We start from the raw sequence: 23,723 nt of genomic DNA on the forward strand, positions 1-23,723 counted from the left end.
AATAGAATTACTGTGCTGGCTATGGGACGAAGCTGGGAATTTCATTTCAAAATCTTTTAAGACCTGCGTGACTCTACTCAGGGCAGAACTTTCTGGATTGTGGTTCTTGATGACTTCTGGGCTGTATCTGTTGTTAAAACGGTCAGTCAGTGTGAACAAATTAGCTGTTTCTATTCAAGCGGTATCTAACCACCATTGGAGCGAATACTCAGCATCAAACACATGCTTTTTAATTGCTTTAAAGGACGATTAAAGTTCTCAATTTGTATGAAACCAAAAGTAATAAAAGTTAAATAAAACACAACTTTAAGTTGGCAAGAATCCAGTGTAAAGTTACTGAATTACTGCCAGTTTAAAGTTTTAATAATTCTCTTTCTGCTCAGCCAGATGTCTGACACATGAGGAAACCCATCAACTTGCTTCAATGTTCAAACCAGACAAAGTTCCAAGTATGTATGCCACCATTACATGGATACTTCTGTGTCTGGAATGGAATGTGCACTCTTTTTGGAGAAATGCACCCTGATTATTTAATTCTAGAAGGCACAGGTTGTCCAGAGCCAAGGCCTGAAGGTCCCAGACCCCCAAACCACTTAACTTGCAATTGTGAACACCCCCACCAGCTTTGATGTTAATATGGTTCAGTTTATCAACTGACTCTCTTGTCTCTGAGTCACAAGGTTGTTGGATTCAAGACCCACATTGGGACTTTGAGCTCACAGTTTAGGCTGACACTCTATAGCAGTGCTGCATTGTTGTTGCTGCCATCCTTCAAAAGATATGGTAAATCACACATCTGCTAGTGGCAGGTGGATGTTAAAGGACTCATGGCATTATTTTGAAATGTAAAATCAGTTTCTTCTGGTGTACTGGCCAATAATTTCCAAGATAAAAATTCTCATTCTCAGTATGTACATTGACTGTCATGTTTATCTACAAAATACAGTCAGTACACTTCACAATAAATCCTGAGAGACATTCTCCCAATGTGAAATGCACTGTATCACATGCAAATGCTATCAGCTCTAGGACCACCAAAATTGTTAGAGCAAGTCGCAGCTCCTAGTGAGGTCTGCCCCTCTAGGTTCTGCCACCAAGGCAGACTGCTGGTCTGTCATAAGTAGTGCCTTTAATGCCTGCAGGTGACTCAGGAACTGTACTACAAAGACTCCTAAGAGGATCGACTCAATTCCAACATTCCATTTCCAAGCACACAACCAAGGAATCTGCTCCTCTAAGTGCCAAGTTCCTTCCTTTCTACTCCTCCCCCCAGGAAGATATTCACTATTTTGTAATTTGGTATCTGACAAGTACAGGTTTGAAACTTCACTAGGTGGATGGCAGCTTCTTGGTGAGCAGCACAACTCAGCATTGCCACTATCTTCCTGCTCATAGCTCAGGTACAGGTCCCTTTCCACTGAGTGATGGTTCCACTTGTTGGAGTTGCTGAGCTTGAACAGGAGCTGCTTACGTCTCTGTAACCTATCAAGGTGAATTCCAAGCCCTGGATTTTTTTTTCTTTGTTGTCAGACTCCACCAATGTGAACTGTTCCAGGACAATACTGCGAAGAGAGCCCAAGAGCGTGAGGAGGCAACAGAGTGAGGAGGAACAGAGTGAGAATTCTGCTTGGGAACTAGGTGAAAGTGGGAATTCAGTGAAAGTGGGAATTCGGTGCAGATGAGAATTTGTAAAGGAGAAACAAACCCCTCAAGAGCCTGCACAAAAAGGCCACATTCCTGTGGCGGTAGGTGTTTATATAAAAGGAGTGTGAGCAAGGGAATAAAAGGTGTGAAATTCATTGGTTTACCTATTTACTTTGAAACTGTTGAGACAAAACATGTCCGAAAACGTGGCAGGGCAGCTGAGACCCATTCCATGCACATTGTGTGCCATGTGGGAACTCCAGGATGGTTCATGTGTTCTGGACAATCATGTGTGTAGGAACGTGTGTAGGAAGTGCCTCCAGCTGCTTGAGCTTGAACTCTGGGTTGCTGAGCTTGAGGAGAGGCTAGTCACTACATAGGATACGGGAGGCTGAAGAATTTATGGACTGAACTTTTCAGGAGGTCACCCCAGCTACACAGAGGCCTCAGAAGAAGGGTGAGTGGGTGACCATCTGACGTAGAGTAAAAAAAAGAACAGGCAGTACAGAAATCCCCTAAGACTGTGGCACTCACAAACTGGTTCTCAGTACTGGATACCGGTGAGGACACCTCTGGCGAGAAGAGTCAAAAGGTAATGGATGTTCAGGGAGATAAGGGGGAAAATGCCAATGCTGTTGTTATTGGGGATACAACAGTTAAAGGGATACAGCATTTCCTCCATAAAAGATGGGACTCGCGCATTGCCAGGGTGCATGACATCATGGAAAGAGTGCAAAATATACCACAGGGGAAGGGGAAAATCTGGAAGTTGTGGTCCATGGCGGGCTCCATGATGTAGATGATAAAAGATATGAGACCCTATAGGGAGAATATCAGAAGCTTGGGAAGAAGCTGAAGAGCAGAACCTCAATGGTGGTGATCTCGGGATTACTTATGCAACTCGGGATGCCTTATGCAAGTGAATACCAAACCAGGAAGATCAAACACATGAATGCCTGGTTGGAGAATTGATGCAGGAAGGAGGACTTTAGGTTTCTAAACCACTTCTGGGATAGATGGGACCTGTACACGAGGGATGGGTTACACCTGAGCAGGGCTGGGACCAATGTCATTGCAACAAGGATAAAAAATGCTATGGGCAAGCGTTTGAACTGATTTTGAGGGGGGATGGGGATCAGAATGTAGCATCAGGGAGGGGAAACGAGTTACATAGTGGATGAGGAGAGACAAATAGAAATGAAACCAGGAATAGTCCAGCAACAAGTGGAAAGAGACAGGGGAGAAATGTAGAGCAGATTAAGCCGGTCTTGGAGTGCATGTGTGTAAATGCACGGAGGGTGACCAATAAGCTTGGTGAGCTGTGGCTCAAGTTGCCACATGGGGCTATGATGTGGTGGCAATTACGAAGACTTGGTTCAAGCAAGGACAGGAATGGGAGCTGAATATTCCTGACTACAACCTATTCAGGAGGGATAAGGAAGAGAAAAAAGGAGGAGGGGTGGTTATACTCATTAAGGACACGCTCCTGGAAAAGGACCATGTGTTAGAGGGTCCAAAAACTAAATCTATTTGGTTCGAGTTAAGGAGCAGAAAAGAAGCTCTGTTAGGTATTGATTATAGACCTCCAAATAGTGGGAAAAAGATGGATGAGCACATTTGCAAGCAGATTTCGGAGAGATGCAAAACCAATAGAGTAGTGATAATGGGAGACTTCAATTATCCTAACATAGACTGGGAAACACACAGTGTAAAGGGCAAGGAAGGAGAGGAATTCCTGAAATGTGTGCAGGAGAACTTTCTGGATCAGCATGTTTCCAGCCCAACGGGGAAGGAAGCAGTGCTGGATTTAGTTCTGGGAAATGAAGTGTCTTTGGGTTGTTTTTGGAGGCCAAAAACAACCCAAAGACACAGTTCTCCACCATCTATCACCTCCTCCGTGCACCCCCCACCCAAACTGCTTCCATCCTCATTTCATTTGCCAATTATGAAGAGGTCCTAGATTTCTTTCTGTCAAAGATTGAAAATATTCCCTTGCTTGCATCCTCCTCCTCTACATCCCCCTCCGCACCCCCCAGACCGCCACCTCCTCCTTCCCTACCACTCCCTCCTCCCTACACTCCTTTGCCCCGATTACTCCCACTTCCCTCTCAACCACCATCAACCAGATGAGGCCCACCACCTGTTGTCTCGACTCCCTCCCCACCGAGTTGCTGGTGAACCAACTCCCCCTCCTCTGCCCGCTGCTGGCCGACAGTCAACCAATCGCTCTCCTCATGTTGTTCCTCTCCCCCTTAAAACTACTGTCATGACTGCCCTGCTCAAAAAAACCCACCCTTGACCTCTCCAACCTCACAAATTACTGACCCATTTCCAACCTGCTCTTCCTTGCCTTGCCGTGCTCGGCCCACTTTTGGAATTCCATCCTGCAGTCCCTCCACCTTGCCCCCTTCCTTGCCACCTTGAAGACCCATCTCAAGACCCTCCTCTTCGACCGTGGTTTTGGTCTCCGTGCTTCCCCCCTGCCCTCCACCACCCCGACCCCCAACTCGGATCCATAACTCTGTCCAGCGCCTTGGGTCGTCCTCTCGACGTGACAGGCGCTTTACAAATGTAATTTTGTTGTTGTTGTTGTTCCTTGCCAAAGCTCTGGAATGCATTGTCGCTAACCGGTTTTGCTCTCACCTCTTCCTCCACTCCATCCTCAAGCCCGGCACCTCCTTTCGACTGACACCGGCCTCCTGCTCATCGCTCGGACCATCTGCCCCACCATTGGAGGTCACTATGCCCTGAAACTCTGGAACACTCCATCAATCCCTCTGCCTTACCCCCTCGCCTGTTTTTCAAGTCTTGCCTGAAAACCTTTCTCTTTGATAGTGATTAACTCTCCCCCACCCCCCACCAGCTCAGAGTCAGGCTCCACCACTGTTCAACACTCTGAGACGCTACCCTGCATGGAGGGCGCTATAATAAGAGCAAGTTGTTGTTGTTGAGGGTGTGCTTGTCGGATGTCAAACGACCAACTATCCTCCTCAAGAGAGAGACAAACGGGTTTCCTTGGGGCTGAACTGGCTCCAAGCTGACATGGCAATGGAATTTTATAACTGGTTCCTGAGCCAGGTGGGTCTGCAGTTGATGATGACAGCCATAGCCTACCAGCTCATCAGTAGGAGGGGCAGACAAGTCACGAGGGGCACCCCACTTAGTTCATGTGAACCCTGCAAGCCAAACCTCTAACAGGTAGGGTGGTCATACTTGAACAATCAATGGGAAAGCTTGCCATGGCAAGGTGCTTTTAATGGTAAGGCAAGTGGATTTATTTGATTATGTCTAATTCTCTCTGGAATTTGGTAAGCAGCATGCGTCCCTTCAATAACAACTTGGATTTATATAGCGCCCCTCCATGCCGGACGGCGTCTCAGAGCACTTCACACTAATGGATCCTGGAGCTGAGCCAGGGGGATGGGGAGGAAGGAGACCAAAGGCGCGGTCGAAGAGAAAGGTCTTCAACAGAGACCTGAAAATAGAAGAGAGGGGTCGAGACGAAGGGAGTGAGGAGAGGAATTCCAGAGCCTCAGGGCATAGTGGCTGAAGGCACAGCCGTTGAGGGTGGAGCGGAGGACTCAGGGGACGAGGAGGAAGCCAGACCTGGAGGAACAAAGGCAACGGGTACTGTTTTGAGGAGAGAGGTCAGAGATGTAGGGGAGTGCAGAGGAGTGGCGGGGTTTGAATACAAGGGTGAGGATCTTGAATTCGATCCTCTCTGGGACAGGCATCCAGTGCAGTCTGGCAAGGACTGGGGTGATCGGGGAACGGAGTTTGGTGCAGGTGAGAATGCGGGCGGCAGAGTTTTGAATGATTTGGATTTTATGGATGGTAGTGGATGGGAGACCGCCGAGGAGGGCTTTAGAACAGTCCAGCTGAGAGGTGACAAAGGCATGGACCAGAGTTTCAGCGGCTTTTGGAGAGGGGTATTGGTGGGGACGGGCGATGTGTCGGAGGTGGAAGAAGGCAGTGCTGGTGAGGGACCGGATGTGGGGGAGGAAGGATAATTGGGGATCGAACCTGTTGCCTAGGTTGCGTATGGGTTCGGAGAGTTTTAGTGGGAGGTCGGGTAGGTGGAGGAGATGAGAGCAGTGAGATTTTAGACGTTGACGAGAGTCAAAGAGTATGGCTTCTGTCTTCAACATTCAGCTGAAGGAAATTTTCGCTCATCCAGCCCCTGAGATCTGACAGGCAGGCTGACAGAACATCAGGGGACTGGGGGTCGCAAAGAGAGGTGGAAAAATAGAGTTGGGTGTCGTCCGTGTACATGTGGAAGTATACCCCATGTCTGCGAATGACATCTCCAAGAGGGAACATGTAGATCAGAAAGAGGAGGGGGCCAAGGATGGAACCTTGGGATACCCCACAAGTAACCGGGTGAGAGCAGGAGGAGAAGCTGTTTGTGCAGATGTACTGCTGGCGGTTTGTGAGGTAGTACTTGAACCAGGCGAGTGCAGTCCCACTGAGGTGGATGACAGAGGAAAGGCGGTGGAGGAGGATGACGTGATCGACTGTGTCGAACGCGGTGGATAGGTCCAGAAGGACAATGAGGCAGAGGGAACCCTGGTCACAGATAGAGAGAATGTTGTTTGTGACTTTCACAAGCGCAGTCTCTGTACTCTGGGCAGGGCGGAAACCGGACTGGAGGGGTTCGAAGAGGGAATGGGAGAGGTGCGCGCGAAGTTGATTGGCAACAACATGTTTCAGGACGAGGAAGGGCAGGTTAGAAATGGGGCGGTAGTGGCTGGGGTTTGAGGAATCTAGGGAAGGTTTTTTGAGGAGTGGGGTGATGACAGCAGTTTTGAGGGGGGCAGGGATTGGTTGATGACGTCAGCCGGTAGTGGACAGAGGGGGAGCTGTGACCAGCAAGTTGGTGGGGAGGGGCTCGTGGGGGTTGGTGGGTTTAATGGAGGTGATGGTGGGTGAAAGGGAGGAAGGAAAGATGGGGAGGAAGGAATGAAGGATGGGGGTGGTCTTAGGAGCAGATGATGGGGAGGGTACGGGGGACAGAGAGGACATTGTGGTGGGTGACAAGAGGCAGGTGGATGAGGCTGCCTGGCAGATTTTGTGAATTTTAGATGAAAGGAAGTCCATGACTTCCTCGCACTTGGCATTTGATATGAAGATTGAGGAGGCCTGAGGGGGGGCATGGAGGAGGCAGTGGGTGGTTGAAAAAAAGGATTTTAGGGTTGTGTTTAGCCTCCAAGATGATGTTGGAGTAGAAGGTAATTTTTGCGTGCGTCAAAGAACGGTGGTAGCTGTGGAGATGCTCGAGCCACAGTTGGCGGTGGACTGTCAGGCCAGTTTTGTGCCTTCTGCGCTTGAGCTGCCGGGTTTGGGTTTCTGGTGGCGGAGATGGTTGTTGTACCAGGGGGATCGGGTGGGTTTGGATTTCAGGGGGACGAGGGAGTTGAAGGTGGAGGAGAGGCGATCATGGAGCAGCTGGATGGCTGCTTCAGGATTTTCGTGGGTGGAAGGCCAGAGGGATAGGATGTTTGATGATGCGAGGGTCTTTTGAGGGTCTCAGTAGGTAGGTAGCCTTTTCCAAGGGTAGTAGAGGATGGTTGAGGGCTTAGTGGAAGAGAGAGGGATGTGAGAGAAGGAAATGATGAAGTGGTCCGAGATGGCCTTGTCCACTATGCTGAGGTCAGAAATGTCAAGGCCGTGGGTGATAATGAGGTCAAGGGGCATGACCACGGTTGTGGGTAGGAGAATTTATATGAAGGGTGAGGTTTAGGGAGGAGAGGAGGGCAGTAAAGCTGGCAGAAGCAGTGTAAGGGGAGTTTAGGTGGAGGTTGAAATTGCCCATTATGAGCAGGCGCCCGGAGCAGAGGGACAGGGAAGAGAGATGTTTGTGTGGAAGGAGCCGGGGGGCTTAGCGGTAGACAAGGAGGATTTTCATTGGGAGAGAGGGGTGGAAGAGGGTGAGGTGCTCGAAGGAGGGGAAGCACCAAGAGTAGGGGTTAGGACCATGGGAGACTTTGGAAATGAAGGCCACCCCGCCGCCACTCTGGTTTGGACGGGTGAGTGGGGGGGGGGGGGGGGAAGGTGTAGCCTGGAGGGGAGGCTTCCACTAGGGTGACGGGATAATTGGGGGAGAGCCAGGTTTCGGTGAGCCCAAGAATGTCAAGGTGCTTGTCCAGGATGAGGTCATGGATGGTGAGGGCTTTATTTGAGAGGGAACGGACGTTTTGGAGGGAAATGCGGATGGGTTTGCTGGAGGGAGGGGAGGGAGGAGAGAGTGATCCGGAAAGGATTTTTGGGTGTACAGGATAGATGGTTGTGGAGAGTGGTGGGAGTGAAGAGTTGGGGAGGGTACGTATGAGGGACGGGAAAGTTGGGTTTGCCTTAAGTACGCGGTTTGAGTGGAGGGAGTGAGTGATGAGACACGTGGGGTTGCTGCTCTGGGACAGCCAGTGCCGGGAGCCCTGATGCAGAGGATGCCCAGGCTGGAGCAGAGGGAAGTGGTGATGGGGTCGAGGAGAGAGAGAAGGCGGGGAGGGCGGTGGGAGACAAGGACAGTGGGGGAGTAGCGGATAGAAGGGGGTGTGAGGAGAGACATTGAGAGTGGATGGGGAGGCTCTAGTCAGGGCGGCAGCCAAAACGCGCACTCAGAGACCGGGAGCGAGCAATCAGCGGGACAGCATCAGCCCTTAGGCTGTGTGGTCATGGCTGGGAGGCAGTGACGGGGCTGCCAGGACATTGTTGTTGTTGTTGTGGCTGGTTTGTTAACTGTGACGTCACGCTGTCACTTTGTGAATCGCGCTCCCTCCCCTCACCTACCTTGCACTCCTGACTCTGCTCCCGTCTGAGTGGCTCTTCACCTGGCTGTGCTTTATACACGCAGCTAGGCCTCGGCTCCGCCCTGCGCTCTCCTGACTCTGCTCCCGTCTGAATGGCTCCTCACCTGGCTGTGCTTTATACTTCTTTATACCGTCATTTACTTCATGGACAGAGTGTGCATTCCAATACATGGGAATTTTGATGTGTAGGTGGGATGCATGGAACTCTGTTTGGTTTCAATACTCTTAAGGATGGTGATGGGTTTCTGCATGTATCAGACACAGAATTTTCTTCTTGCATCTATATTTAGTGACAAACAACATGACATACTTCGTCAAGCTTTCACCAGAATTCTTTTACTGTTAATGATATGGTTCTCCAATAATAAAAATGACTGCAAGATATCCTCCAGCATCTATGTTTCTTTTTTGTACCCAGACAAGAACTGAGTCCTAATAAAATGGACAAGTCTAGTCTCTGTGAAGAATACTATAAGAAGCAATGTCACGAAACAGCCAGCCCCAATAGCGATGTGCAACAGTCTGTACAGCCAGCCTTTGGCACAGCACAATGTCTCCTGTGGACAGAAGAAACCCAGTTACTCAAAGCTTGAATCAACAACTTGTACTTATTAGTGGAAACAAAAGCAATGTGGACTTCAGCAATGATGAAAGCTGCGTCTGCTGCAACTGGCGTTAGGATAAGTCCAGGAACCACAGGGCAAGCCAAAAAGACATAGTAGGGCTTATGATGTGTTTGAATTTCATGATGTGGATCACTCTTGGTAACCAGTATTCCCAGGACAACTATAATTAGCCTTACATTTAGCTACAACTGAATGAGGTGTGAGAAAACTGTACCTCAAGCTCAAAATTGCTGACATTGAAGACCAACTGAACACATTCATTCAGCATTCATGAAGGGGATTATTTTCTGGAACCAATGCTCCAATATTTGGTCAGCCCACAGAAGGTCAGCACCAGTGAGGTAGTGACAGGGAATTGGGTGACTGTGGAGGAATCGCAGGAAAAGTTCCAGTTCAAGATATCTTTGTGACCCTGGCTGTAACCAATAACTGTAACTGTAACTGTAACCAGTAACCAAACTGTCCTCTCCATCCTCTCAGCGGGCTCTGGCCTGTTTCACGCCCCTCGCCTTGCCTGCCCCACCGTTGGCGGGCGGGCCTTCTGCCTCTCTACCCCCACACTTTGGAACTTCATCCCACAATCCACCCCGTCTTGCCCTCTCTTGCCTTCTTCAAGACCCGTCTTGAGAACCTCCTCAACCTTTGCATTCGGTCACCCTCCAACCCCTACCTTCCCCATCCCCCCACCCCTCCTGATCTCAACCACTAGCTCGGGTGCAGATCCCTGACTGTCCAGCACTTTGGGACATCCTCCTGATGTGAAAGGCATTATACAAATAAGACAAAAAAAGACAGAAAATTAAGTGAATGACCAATATTATCCGGAGGATTGTTGGCCAAGGCTCTAGGAGAAACTCCCTTTTTTTTCAAATAGTGCCATGGGATATTTAATACCCACCTAATCAGGCAGGACCTAGGTTTAAGATCTTATTTGAAGGACGAAAAAACCTTTTATTTATCTGAATTTACCTTAAATATGTGAGATTGAGACAAACTGCCTTCTGTCACGCTGTCCATCAAATAACTGAAGAGGATACTGAGGTTTGGGACCAAATATATTGGAAGGAGTTTTCTGGAGTCTGGATTCATAAGCATGTGCGAATACATCCATGGCTTGGTATCTACCTCAATTGGTATAAAGATAGTTGTTGCTGATGCTCTAGGTTTCCACCTGGTAGAAATATCACTCAGTAGGTAGGAATGTGTGTGTGTCAGCTTGGCTTTGTTGGTAGCACTTTTGCCTCTGAGTCAGAAGGTTGTGGGCTCAAGCCCCATGTTGGGAAAGAATCTATTGGTAGAAGGCATTTCCTGAAGTCCAGGTTTGTAATCACGTGCTGATACATCTGAATTAGTAGTCTTAGCTGCAATTCCAATACAGTGCTGGAGTGTGCTGATTTGCTGGAGGTACTATCCTTCGGATGAGACATTAAAACCAAGGCCCTGTTTGCTTGTTTAAGTGGATGTTAAATTACTTGTTTTGGTCAGCTGGGTGTCTAACATATGCTGAAACCAATCACCATGCATAACAGTATCCAAACTAATCAGAGTTCCATGCATCCCACCTGCACGTGGAAATTCCTGAAATATTTTTTGGAACACAAACCCTCTCCTGAAAGGATACATTCGGCTTACCTAATCCAGTATTAGGTGCAGGTTGGCCAGAGCCAAGCTTGGGGACCCCAGAATTTGCATTGGGGGACTGCTAGAATCTTGCCACTGAAAGCACTGTGTGGCAAGCTTTCCCGCTGTTGTCCAGCTAGGACCACCCTATCTTTTCAGCTACTCTTTCTCCTCGGCTCAGCAATGGACTACACTATTGTAAGCAATCCAACACAAGATTTATTTTGTGCCCTGTGCAAAGAGCGCTATCTAAATTAGGTTGTTGTTGAAGAGCATTGAGATATCCCCCGACGTGAAAGGCGCTACACAAAATTTAAGGATTATTGTGATGTGTGTCTTAAACTGTGGGCAATGCTCTCACACATTTCATGCTGTGTTGCTCACCAGGAAGCTTGCCGGGTACCTGGCTATACACTTGGTGAAGGCTTAAATCTGTGCTTGGCAAACGTGAAATCACCAACCAGTGGTTACACCATGGAAAGAGTGCACATTCCGTTTGACATGATATTTCCATGTATAGGTAGCAGCATGTACACGTAGAATTCTGTCTGGTTTGGATCACTTTAAGCATGGTGACAAGTGTCTGACAAATATTTTGCTCTCTGACCAAAACATTTGATGTTGATGGAAACGTAGCAAAGTGAACAGAGAAATGGTTGAACAACAGGCACAGGAGAGTAATAATAATGATCCTTGCATTTGATACAGTACCTTATCATGTCTTCGAGACGTCTCAAAGCACTTCACAGATTATACTGTAAAGTGAATTGACTGTATATTTTGGGGGAGAAATGGCGGCAGCCAATTGTCCACAGCAATGTCCCACAAACAGTCATGAATTGAAGTGACCAATGTATTATTATTTTTTTTAAGGAATTATTACCCCTGGAAAAGAGATCTGCCAATCAACTAACAACCAGATTCTTACTTACTGTTAAGTAAACAGAGGCTTGTGGAATAAGGAAACTTGCCCAACGTTTTGCCCTGCCGGGAATCAAACCCAGGTCTCTCGCTTGAGAGGCGAGTGCTCTGACCACTGAGCTACTACTGGAGTAGTGTGCCATGGGCAATGATGTTGGGATCTATCTTATTCCCGAAGCCATCTCGTGGATGAGACATTAAATCGTCTGCCTGTTGAAGTGAATGTTAAAGATCTCATAGCACCATTCAAAAAAGAGAAGAGTTTCTCTCTCCTGGTGCTTCAGACAGGAGGTCAACAATCCTTTGAATAAGACCAACAATCCTCTGAATAAAATTGTGTAAATTGCTGATGTGTTTGCCCATCAAATATACAATTGCTGCACTATCAAGTGTATCATGTGAAGTACTCTGAGATGTCCTCCCAACATGAAAGCTGCTATACCAAAGTAAGGATTATTATTTAGAGCAATGATTTGGATGTCGGTGTGGAGGGAATAATATTCAAATGTTCCGGATGATACTAAACTAGGAAGTAACAAAATGTATAACAGGTTAGCAGAATGGGAAGATTTATGTAAAATGGAATTCAATACAGAAAAATGTGAAGTGGGGCAGCCCCGATATCGTAATGTAGCTATGGACCAGAAGCTCGCTGGTTCAAATCCCAATGTGTGCTGATTTTAGGATCTCAGTCAGACTGCATGAGAGACTAAATTGGCCCTTACCTTCCTTGAGTTACGAGGGTTAAAATCAGTTTGATTTCCTGCCCCTAGTGAATGCATGTGGCAGCCGAGTGAACAAAATGAGATGATGTAGGCTTAGCCCTCTACAAAGTGGTCTAATATTCATGCCAAAGTTCACACATTAACAGCCACTTCAGTGAGATACTGGAGGGCAACTAGTATCTGTGCATCTCCACTCCATTGGGAGGAGGCTGGGGACCATAATTTTCTGTTTTTTTCCAAATATAGAAATATACCCAAAATGACAAAATTCTCAATGAAGAAGGAACAGAGAGATATGAAAGATCAAATACACTGGTATTAAATGTTGGATTAAAGGTAAAGTTAACAGATCTCTTTCACAGCTCTCTATCAGAAGTATCAGTTTACTTAATTTGTCATCTAGAACAGCTGGATGTAAGAGTGTTTCGAGCACAATCCATACCTCTGATAGCACTGTGATGATGCCGCAGCCAAGGTAAACTAGAAGTAATCGCCAAGATGGTCGCAGAGCCAACAGTGGCCGATTGGAGCTCAGCTTGAAATAACAGGCGATGTAGTGAACACTGTGTGCAATTCGGAGACCCATATTCATGCAGTTGGCCAAAATAAATCCAACAGCACCATGCCACCAGGTTAGGAAATACGAGATACACAGAAAGGAAATGGATAAAACCAACATGATGAAATTGTACCTTCAAAAAAAACAGATGTTACGTTATATCAAGTATTTTATACCTCTGAAATTCACTGCTACAAGTTAGTTGGCAGCAAGAAAATAAAAATAGTGGTTGTCAAATAACGACATATATTACACCTTTCACAAACATAATGTCTCAATGTTCTTTTACAGACTTGGGAGTCAAATTTGAGAACGGTAGGGGATATAGGGAAATAGAGAAAAAGTAATAATAAACTGTACTGGAGATAACAGCTCCGACAGCATGTAGCAAGAATGCAGGACGATAACGAATATCTGGAAATCATATGCTGTCTCAAGGACAGGTAATAGTGAGTGTTAAGAGTTTTGAGGAAGCAGGCCAAGCCAGTAGTATAAAGAGTCCTAAGGTACAACAACAACTTGCATTTATATACCACCCTCCACACAGGGTGTCATCTCAGAGCGCTTGAATATCGATCACATTGGTGGCTGGTTGGTATTGTTCATTCATGTGGAGTCCCATAGCGTAGTCTCTCATAGCAAGCGAGAGGACCCGGGTTCAATTCCCGGGTAGGGCGAAACTTAGACATGTTCCTTACTCCACAAGCCTCTGTTTACCTAACAATAAGTAGGAACCCAGGAGTTAGTTGATTGGGAGATCACTTTCTAGGGGTTATAATCCCTCACAAAAAATAATTTGGTCACTGAATCCACGACTATTTGTTGGACACTTATGTGAGATTGGCTGCCACATTTCAGCCACAAAATTCTGTCAATATTCCGTGTAGCGTTTTGAGATGTCACAATGATGTGATAAGACTCTATATCAAATGCAAAGATTATTATTATGAAGAAAATCATTACTAACAGATTAATAGTGTTAACATTTCAAAATCAGTAGTACAACACTGTTGCTCCAAATAGTAACACGGGAAGCACACCTCTCCCCTCAGGCAGTCCACACTAGGAGCACAGCAAAGCTATAAACTGGATAATCACGCTATTATCACTGATAATGTACATTTAAAACAAAAAATCTCTCAACCGCAACTTATTGCACTATCCTTTGTTTTTGATGTGTGGTTAAAAAAGGAAAATTTTCTGTGGCTGCAGGATTGTTTGAAAAAGAAGAATGAACCAATCAGTTGGTGAAATTCAGAGGATCTGCTTTGCAATTCAATGCTGTGGGGGAGGTGATTGGATCTGTGAGAGGTGTTTGAAAGCTGTGAATGATGATTAGAAAGTGTTACTCCTCACCTGTCAACTTCCTCTTTACTCATAGCAGCAAAGGTGAAGCATTCAGTCACTCCATTAGTTGCGAGGAGCAGCACATACAGGCAGTAACACCGCAGGAGAGTAGGACCTGCAGAAACCAGGAAATATCATTCACATACGTTCACTATCTTGTCTCCTTTCAGTCATTTTGTGTCACCTAACAGTGACTTCAAACAAATAAACAATATCCGTTTGAAAACACCTGTTGTGTTTTCATTATTACAGTTTCCATTATTACGTTGTTTTGAATTTATCATTATTCTTGTAAATTTCCATTGTGCTTGCAACTTGTGTAGTTGAACAGGCAGCTAAACCTACCTCTGCTAGTCGATCTCTTAACACTTGCTTCCAAACAAATAACAATTAGCCCACTAGATTCCCCTCTCTCAGCCAGCACCCGGGACTTTGTTGGATGTTTTTATATGTTTGTACCTCACTGCATTGGCTGTCCCTTTGGCTCAGCGGACACAGAACTAATGCTCATCCCCTGATCCAACATCGCTCTCCTCTTCAACCCTAGCCTCTCTTGGGGTCCAACATGGTCTCCAAGACATTATGTCTTGTGAAGGGCACTATCAATCCAACTTGTTATTTTGTTATTTTAAGGGGATAGATACATTTGAACGGCCTTATTGAAGGTTTAAATGGCTTGGCTCAGTGGAAGCACTCTCACCTCTGGGTTAGAAGGTTGTGGGTGGAAGCCACTCACATGGCTTGAACTCACATGGTCTAAGCCAGGGTAGTCCAACATGCGGCCAGCGAGCTGCATTTGGCCCAGGGAATGATTTTAACTGCCCCATGAACATAGTCACACTGTATGTCCAGAGCCCAGGCTTAGTCTAACCTGGGTTACAAACAAGACGCTGGTTAGCAGCAGAACCTGTCAATCACTTTCAAACTAGTAACATGAAAGATACACATACAGACAGAAAGAAAATCACACACATACACACATACAGTGATACATAGACAGAGAGATAGAAAGAGATAAAGAGAGAACGCAGTCAGGTAGATACAGAGACACACAGAGAGATACAGAGATACACGCAAACAGACAAAAACAAAGACAACCACAGACAGAAAGAGACAGTATACAGGGATAACGTAAATACAGAGAGAGACACAGACACGCAGACTCACAGTTACAGAGTGACAGATACACAGATAAAGAGAGATAAAGAGAGAGAGGGATACAGAGACACACATAGACACACAGAGAGAGACAGATATAGAGACACACACAGATAGAGAGGGACAGATATAGAGACACACGCAAACAGACAAAAACAAAGACAACCACAGACAGAAAGAGACAGATACAGGGATAATGTAAATACAGAGAGAGACACAGACAGATATTATTGTTTTAAAATTTGTATAAATTTCAACATTGTATTTAAAGTTTGCATTGCATTTACTAAAGTATAGTGAAATTAAGTAATATAGTTACACTTAAAACATTGGATTTCTATATGATTCTTATGGGTTATGTTTCTAGAAGGAAAACACTAACATGTTGCTTATGCGGCCCACAGCTCAAATCTGGCATCCGCCCTCACCTGCCAAAACGTAGGACCTCCTCTTGGCCTAAGCAGACACTCCAATGCAGCATTGGGGGTGTACTGCATTGTTGGAGGTGCTGTCCTTCGGATGAAATGTTAAACCGAGGTCGTCTGCCTGTGTAGGTGGACATTAAAGATCCCGTGGCATTGCCGTCCTGGTGTCCTAGTCAATAATCCCCCAAATAAAATTGCTTAAAATTGATCATTCACTTCAGGGCTGTTTGTGGGATTTTTCTGGGTCCAAATTGTCTGTTACTTTAAATCCTAATTGCAGGTGCTTGAGTGCAGCTGGCACAAAGCTGGCCTCATGGATCATCGCCAGATCTGGCTTGAACTTACCGCCTTCTCCCACACACAAGCCAAAACCGCATTCTCCTCCCAGGCCATCCTGAAGGCCCAAAACAACCAAGCTTCTGTTTTCCACCACACATCAACTCCCCCGTGCTCCCACTACCCCCCAAGCAGACTCCATTCTCTCTCTTGCCTGTATCATCCCAAAGTCAAAATGACATTTTCACCTGGGCTCTCTCTGCCTTTTCGAGCTCCTTGATCTCTCTGTCACCTTCGACACTGTTGACTACTCTCCACCTTTATGACCTGATTTCAATCTTACCTTTCCCATCGTCTCCACTTTGTATCTGTTAACGGCTTCCCCTCTAGTCCCCACACCATCACATGCAGCATTCCTCAGGGCTCTATCCTCGCACCTCTCCTCTTTACATGCTCCTGGGGTTAACTTCTATATGTATGTGGATGACACCCAATTCTATCTCGCTGCCTCCACCCTCAACTTCAGGATCAAAGCTGTCCTGACAGAATGTCTGTCAGAGCTAACAAGGCAGAGGCCCTCCTTATGGCTCCCATCAGTGCCTTCTCACTTCAGTCTCTGACAGCATCAATCTACATGGATGCACTCTTCACCTAACTGTACGTAACCTCGGTGCTGTGTTCGACTCTGAACTGTCCTTTAAACACCATATCTGTTCAGACATCCCCCACATCCGCAATATTCCCCACATCCACCACCACCTCTCTCCTCGGGCCCCAAGATCCTTATCCATGCATTAATCACACCCAGGCTCGATTATTCTAACTCCCTGCTCAGCAGACTTCCTAACTCTTTCCTTGATAAGCTGAAGGTTATTCAGAATTCTGCAGCTTGTGCCTCTCCCGCTCCAGGCTCCACGAGTTTATCATCTCCATCCTCGTCTGCCTCCACTGGCTCCCCAGTTCAAGAACCTCACTTTTAAAGCCCCCCAGGATTTTGGGCCTCCCTAACCCTGCAACCTGCTGAAACCTTACCAACCCACCCACTCCCTCTGCTCGACAGGGACCTGCCTGCTCCATGTTCCCCACCCGGGGCACCCCACCATCAGCAGTATGCCCCCAACTTGGAACTACATTCTCTTCACTACGCCTCTCCCTTGCCTCCTTCAGGGCCCATCTGAAGACATTCTTCTTTGTCTGGGTCTTCAATCGTCTTGCCATCCCCACCCCTTGCTCCCCATGCCTCTTAATCCAACCCGTTTCAGGTGCAAACCCTTAACTGTCCAACGCCTTCAGACGTCCTCCCAACGGCACTACATAAATGAAGTTTATTGTTGTTGTTGCTATGAGCATTGTAGTCCTGGTTCCAGCCACAGTTGTCCTTCCTATCCCACAGGTATAAAGGTGAGACTGTGAAACCTCAATACTAGCCTAGTCTTGTATTCTCTGATCTAGGTATCAGCTATCACTTGTACCTGTGGAAAGGCTCAATAGAAACCTTTTTTAGGTGCCATTGGAGAAGGTCATCTGCTTAAAGAGCGAAGGAACTACCAGTGATAAACTGAAATTAGACATAAAAATCATAATGGGTACATTGTGGCCATATTCTTACTGCTAATAAATCAATTAGCTTTAAAACTCTTAACAATGGAACGAAGAATGAAAGAAGAAATGGAAGAAAAATATTCCTAAAATGCAATGCAGTTTTAAATCCCTATTTTTAGAGAAATTTTCAACTCAATCTTCAGCTGCATAAATTACCTTCTGTGGGACAATAAGAAAAAACTTAGATCCTCAAGATGAAGAGAGCAATACCTGAGCCAGAGCTGAGCAGTGAACCACCATAGATATCGAGAGCCAATTGGGAGTAGCTATAGCCAAAGACAGTGACGCTCAGGCCAATTAGCAGGACCAGCCTGAGGAGGACCTCCAGAACTCCTGCTGCCAGATCAACGTCCTCCTGGAGACAAAGCAAGACACAAATGAAGGGATTCAAAATATTGGTCTTAGGAACTTGAAATATGAATCGAGGATTTCAGGTTGCACCCTGAAGCTGTTCTTTGTAAAGCGAGCTGAATTCAATAACTGATGTCCTGATTTTTACCGTACAATGTCAGAAAAAAGATTTCACACAATGTACAGTAAACAGTGGAAAATCCAGCACTTGGCTGCTAGGCAGTTTTCTCTGTAAAAGTGAGAGAAACACTTCACAATTTCAGCATATATTTTTTCAGGCCCCAGATATCTAGTCATATTCTCCAGCTTTTGAATGGGCTCTAAATTCTACCAGGATACACGATCATGGCTAAGAAATACAAAGAACACACCTGTCCTAACACAAACTTCCCCCACAGCAGATCTTCAAAGCTTGCACTTCCGTTCCTAACTAAAGCTAGAAGGTTGGAATGTAGATGGCCTTCAGATTCCACTCCAATAGCACTTTAAGGAGGATAAATTGTTTTGATGTAAATTGCTGGCTAATAATTGAGGACCAATTAAACCTTCAATATTTAGTTTAATTTTCATTCATTTTATCATAACACGTCAAATTTTTTGGGGGATTAAAACATGGAAAATGAACAGGAACAAAGACACAAATGTATTTAAAGCAATGAAAGGAATTAACAGATAGAATACTGTTCCCTTTTATAGAGCGATCCATTAGAAGGGACACAGCCTTAAAATCAGAACCAAATCTGTTTGTACTGAGATCAGGAAATATTTCTTCACACAGAGGATTGTGAACAAATAAGTGGATTGCTTTAGCCCAGACACCTGCATCAGTGGAATCAATTGGGATGTTTAAACAAAAAAAAAGACATTGTCAATAGGAATAATAATCGTTTAATTTGTTGATGTGCCTTATCATGTTGTCAAGACTTCTCAAGCGCTTCGCGATATACAACAACAACAACAAGATTCCATTTATTGAGCGCCTTTCACGTCGGGAGGACGTCCCAAGGCGCTGTACAGTTGGGTCGGGACCCGAGCAAGGGGGAAATGGTCAAGGTGAGGGGAGGGAAGGGAGGGAGCGAGGAGGGGGTAGAGAGTCGAGAGGGGAGCTGAAGGCACGGTCAAAGAGAAAGGTCTTGAGACCGGCCTTGAAGGAGGAAAGGGAGGAAGTGGCGAAGGCACTGGGGGATAGAGTTCCAGAGCCTCGGGGCTGAAAGGCTGAAGGCCCGGCCACCGATGGTAGGGCGGTTGGGGCGGGGGATGTGGAGCAGACCGGAGCCAGAGGAACGGAGGGTACGGGCAGGTAGGTAGGGGGATAGTAGGTCAGAGAGGTAGGAGGGAGCGAGACCGTGAATGGCCTTGTAGGTGAGGGTGAGGATCTTGAATTCGATCCTCTGGGGGATGGGGAGCCAGTGGAGGCGAGCGAGGGTAGGAGTGATGTGGTCGCGAAGCCTGGTGCGGGACAGTACATGAGCTGCAGAGTTCTGAATGACCTGCAGTGTGGAGGGAGGTGCCGGGAAGGCCGGCGAGGAGAGAGTTTCCATAGTCCAGCCTTGAAGTGATAAAGGCGTGGACCAGAGTTTCAGCAGCGTGAGGGGTGAGGTAGTGCCGTAGTCTGGCGACGTTCCGGAGGTGATGGAAGGCGGTGCCAGTTGTGGCGCGGATATGAGGGAGAAAGGACAGCTCAGGGTCGAACAGAACACCGAGGTTCCTGACTGGCTTTGAGAGGTGGAGAGTGCAGCCTTGGATGCTGATGCCGTCAGCGCCTGAGGTGCGGAGGCGCTGACGTGAGCCAATCAGGAGGGCCTCAGTTTTGCGCACGTTGCGCTGGAGAAAGTTATCTCTCGTCCAGGTCTCGATGTCGGACAGGCAGCTGTCAGGACATCGGTGGTCGTGGAGTTGAGGGTAGAGGAGGAAAGGTAGAGTTGGGTGTCATCCGCATACATGTGGAAGTTAACCCCATGTCTGCGGATGATGTCACCAATGGGGAGCATGTAGAGGGTGAAGAGGAGGGGACCGAGGACAGAGCCCTGAGGGACACCGCACGAGACAGTGCGGGGGCCGGAGGAAAAACCATTAGTGGAGACAAAGTGAAGACGGTGGGAGAGGTACGACCTAAACCACTCAAGGACAGGGCCTTGAAGGTTTAGGTAGGAGGATATAGGTGGGAGGATATACTGTAAAGTGTGTGAACGCAGCAGCCAATTTGCACAAAACAATGTTCCACAAACATCCATGGAGTAAATTTTGGGGAATTGTTGGACAGGACACCGGGAGAAACTCCTTTCTCTTTTCGAGTCTGCCATGGGATCTTTAAAGTCCATCTGAACAGGCAGACAAAGTTTCAGTTTAACATCTCGTCTGAAGGACAGCAGCTCTGACAATGCAGCGCATCCCAGCACCTTATTAGAATGTTAGTATGGCATGTCTGGCTTCTGAGATAAGGCACTGTATCAAATGCAAGAACTAATTCATTATTATTATTATTAAGGGTATAATGCCCTTCACCTGGAGTAGCACTTGTCAACCATACGATGGGTTAATATGATACAGTATATATTAAGTCAGATTATGGTTAAGAAGGGGCTTTATCCCATGAGCAGGTTTTTAACATACTCACAAGGGGAAAACATTCCTTTCAATGCCTGGTATCAATGCCTGGTGGCATGGTTCAGGATTGTTAACAGAAAATTTATATCTGAGCAATAAAACATTAAGGGAAGTAGTGAGAGCTGGAAAGTGGGATTAATTGAACAATCTTCCAGTACAGAAAGCTATCAAGAAGGCAAACAGGATTGTTGGCTTTATAAACCAAGAGTGTTGTAATTATACAAACAGGGTGGTCCAACCTCTTGGCTGCCGCGGCCCGGATTCCCTATTTGAGAAAGCTCCATGGTCCAAATCCGGCCCAGCAACCATTTCCAACATTTCAACTTGTGCACCCTCCCTCCCAGGTAAACGTCCTCCCAGGGCAGCGGCAGCGGTTGAGAGCACGCAGCGCGGAGAGTGGAAATAATACCGACCATTACCTCAGTCTGTCAGGAGGGCAAGCGCGTCCTTAGCAACGTCCTTAGCAACCGCTGTGCAGATAGTAAACTGTGCAGCTGATTGGATGAGAGGGATTGAGGGGAGTGGTTTTGGTAAGAGTTGAAGGCCACCTGTTGCACCGCTAATATAGGATATTTGGCCCCAGTTGAATACATTTGTGCAGGTTTTTAAGATACGTAAGAGGCAGGTAGGGGGAAAATATCCTTTCTTTGGGGAATCAATGGCAACAACAACAACAACAACAAGATTCCATTTATAAAGCGCCTTTCACGTCAGGAGGACGTCCCAAGGCGCTGCACAGTTGGGTCATGACCCGAGCAGGGGGGAAATGGTCAGGGTGAGGGGAGGGAAGGGAGGGAGCGAGGAGGGGGAAATGGTCAGGGTGAGGGAAGGGAGGGAGCAAGGAGGGGGAAATGGTCAGGGTGAGGGGAGGGAAGGGAGGGAGCGAGGAGGGGGAAGAGAGTCGAGAGGGGAGCTGAAGGCACGGTCAAAGAGAAAGGTTTTGAGACCGGCCTTGAAGGAGGAAAGGGAGGAAGCAAGGCGTCATAGTTAGGATTGTTAGCAGAAAGTTTAATAAATAGAATTGTTCGTTCAAAAAGGAACGAGGTAAATATCCAAGGTAAATAACTGGGTGAATAAGGGACGTAGGGAGAGCTGGAAAGTGGGATTAATAAAGCAATGATTTTAAAAAGTAGGCAGTAGTGGCAAATACTATTGGCTGAATTGCCTCCTATGTGCAGAAAATGTCTATGTTACCATGTTTACTTAATATTGAACATCTGGGAATGAACTGAAATGCTGCTAAGTCGCTTTTAATTTTCATGCTGGCAGATTTTTACTGGTAACTCATTACAAGCACAAACACACAGGAATTTTCAGCACAGAACCATCATGACCGTGCCACTAATACCTGTTTTTTTTTAAAATCAAACATTTTATTCATCTCACTTTGTTCAAATTAAGCAAGCCTATAATCCTGAAACATTTGTGGCAAAGGCACAAATGAATTCTAGCAACAGTTCAAGCTTACCTGCTTCTGCATCACTGAACCCTTCCCTCTTTCAAGCACTTTGGCAAAGAAAATGTAAAAACTCTCCTCAATGGGTAGAAAAACAAATCTGGCTACCAAGGAGCCAAGGTTATTCACAATGTCATATACACCTGCACAGAAAAGCAAATCATTAGAAAGAATTGTTTTATATATAGGAACTTATCACATTAGAACATCTCAAACTCTTCACAAACAGTGTACTGTTAATCGATGTGCTCTGGTAAGTGTGCTAGCAAAGTCACACAAACTGCAATAAGGTCAACTCCTGAACACCATGAGTTTCATGCATCCCACCTATACATTGAAATTCCAGTGTATTGGAATGGAATACATACTCTCCCTGGAGGAACGCATCCTGCTTACCTAATTAGGCAAATGTTGGTAAGAGGCAAGGATTTGGGACCCCACAGTGTGCTTTGGGGTAACTGCTGCAGTTTAACCAGCTAAAAATACAGAGCTTGCTATTGAAATATCTAGCAGTTTGCACTACTTCTACAGCTAGGATCATTCTACCCGTTAAGTTAAAGCTTTTGGTTTGAGTCTAACTTTCCGTTGCCAAGTATGTCACTTTGGAGCAGTTTAACTCCAAGGAGATCCTCATATCCCCCAGGAACCCTTGATTATCCAGAATGAAATGCACCATGAGGTTAAAAACAGTACCTTGGTCTCCAAAATTTAACACATTTAGGAAGGTCATGACATATCGTTCACCTGCAAGGGAAAAGTTAATTCTATTAAGGCAAATCAGAGATAAAGAGAAACGTCATTTACCTATACAGGCTTCTCTGTCATTGTCAAGTTTCTTTAATGTAATGTTCCATCTGTTCACTGTATCCTTTAAATATTTATATCTTTAAGAATTATTTATGTATTGAAAGTCTCAACCGAAGCGGTATCTATAGCATATCGAGGCAGTCTGTATTATATTTTCACACTTTTTGTATAAACTTTTTTTAATCAACCCCTTCAACTAGCTGAAATTCTATTAAGCAAAACAAGAGATAAACAAAACTAATGAAGCTGGTAGACTGCAAAGATGACCAGGATAGGTTACAGGAGATTTGAACATACTTGGGAATTGGGCAGACTGATGGCAGATGAAATTCAATATAGAGAAATGCAAAGTGCTTCACATGGGGACAGAAAATCCAGGAAAAGATTATTATTTAAATGGAAAGAAAATAATATGTAAGGAAAATGAAAAGGATCTGAGGATCCTGATTGACAATAAATTGAAGCTATCTCAACAACAACAACAAAATTATATTTGTATAGCCCCTTTCACGTTGGGAGGTCATCCCAGGGTGCTGGACAGAGTTATGGACGCGAGCTGGGGGTTGGAGTGGGGGAGGGTGGAGGGCAGGGTGGGAAGTAAGGAGATCGAAAGCACAGTCGAAGAGAAGGGTCTTGAGGTGGGTCTTGAAGGTGGCGAGGGAGGGAGCGAGACGCAGAAACTGTGGGATGGAGTTCCATAAGGTGGGTGCAGAATGGCGAAAGACCCATCCACCAATAGTGGGGCAAGCAAGATGGGGGACATGAAGCAGGCCGGAGCCCGCTGAGCAGAGCG

At 46.2% G+C, this 23,723-nt stretch overlaps 1 protein-coding gene across 6 annotated transcripts in view; it reads right to left on the minus strand.

Moving 5' to 3' along the window:
- Positions 1-8,764: 8,764 nt before the first annotated feature.
- The window catches only part of rft1 (RFT1 homolog), a 33,838-nt gene continuing 18,879 nt past the window's right edge, over positions 8,765-23,723 (minus strand). For 4 of the 6 annotated variants that reach the window (XM_042339568.1, XM_042339570.1, XM_042339567.1 and 1 more), the window contains 6 exons: positions 22,817-22,867; positions 22,136-22,266; positions 17,920-18,064; positions 14,258-14,363; positions 12,785-13,034; positions 8,765-9,007 (listed from right to left, as the gene is read on the minus strand). In XM_042339568.1, the coding sequence (XP_042195502.1) occupies positions 8,846-9,007; positions 12,785-13,034; positions 14,258-14,363; positions 17,920-18,064; positions 22,136-22,266; positions 22,817-22,867 (845 nt within the window). In that variant the 3' untranslated portion in view covers positions 8,765-8,845. The remainder of the gene's footprint in view (positions 9,008-12,784; positions 13,035-14,257; positions 14,364-17,919; positions 18,065-22,135; positions 22,267-22,816; positions 22,868-23,723) is intronic. The other 2 variants (XM_042339569.1, XM_042339572.1) reach the window with 2 other exon arrangements.

The sequence above is a fragment of the Callorhinchus milii genome, unplaced genomic scaffold (assembly GCF_018977255.1).
Source record: "Callorhinchus milii isolate IMCB2004 unplaced genomic scaffold, IMCB_Cmil_1.0 Scaffold12, whole genome shotgun sequence".
NCBI lineage: Eukaryota > Metazoa > Chordata > Chondrichthyes > Chimaeriformes > Callorhinchidae > Callorhinchus > Callorhinchus milii.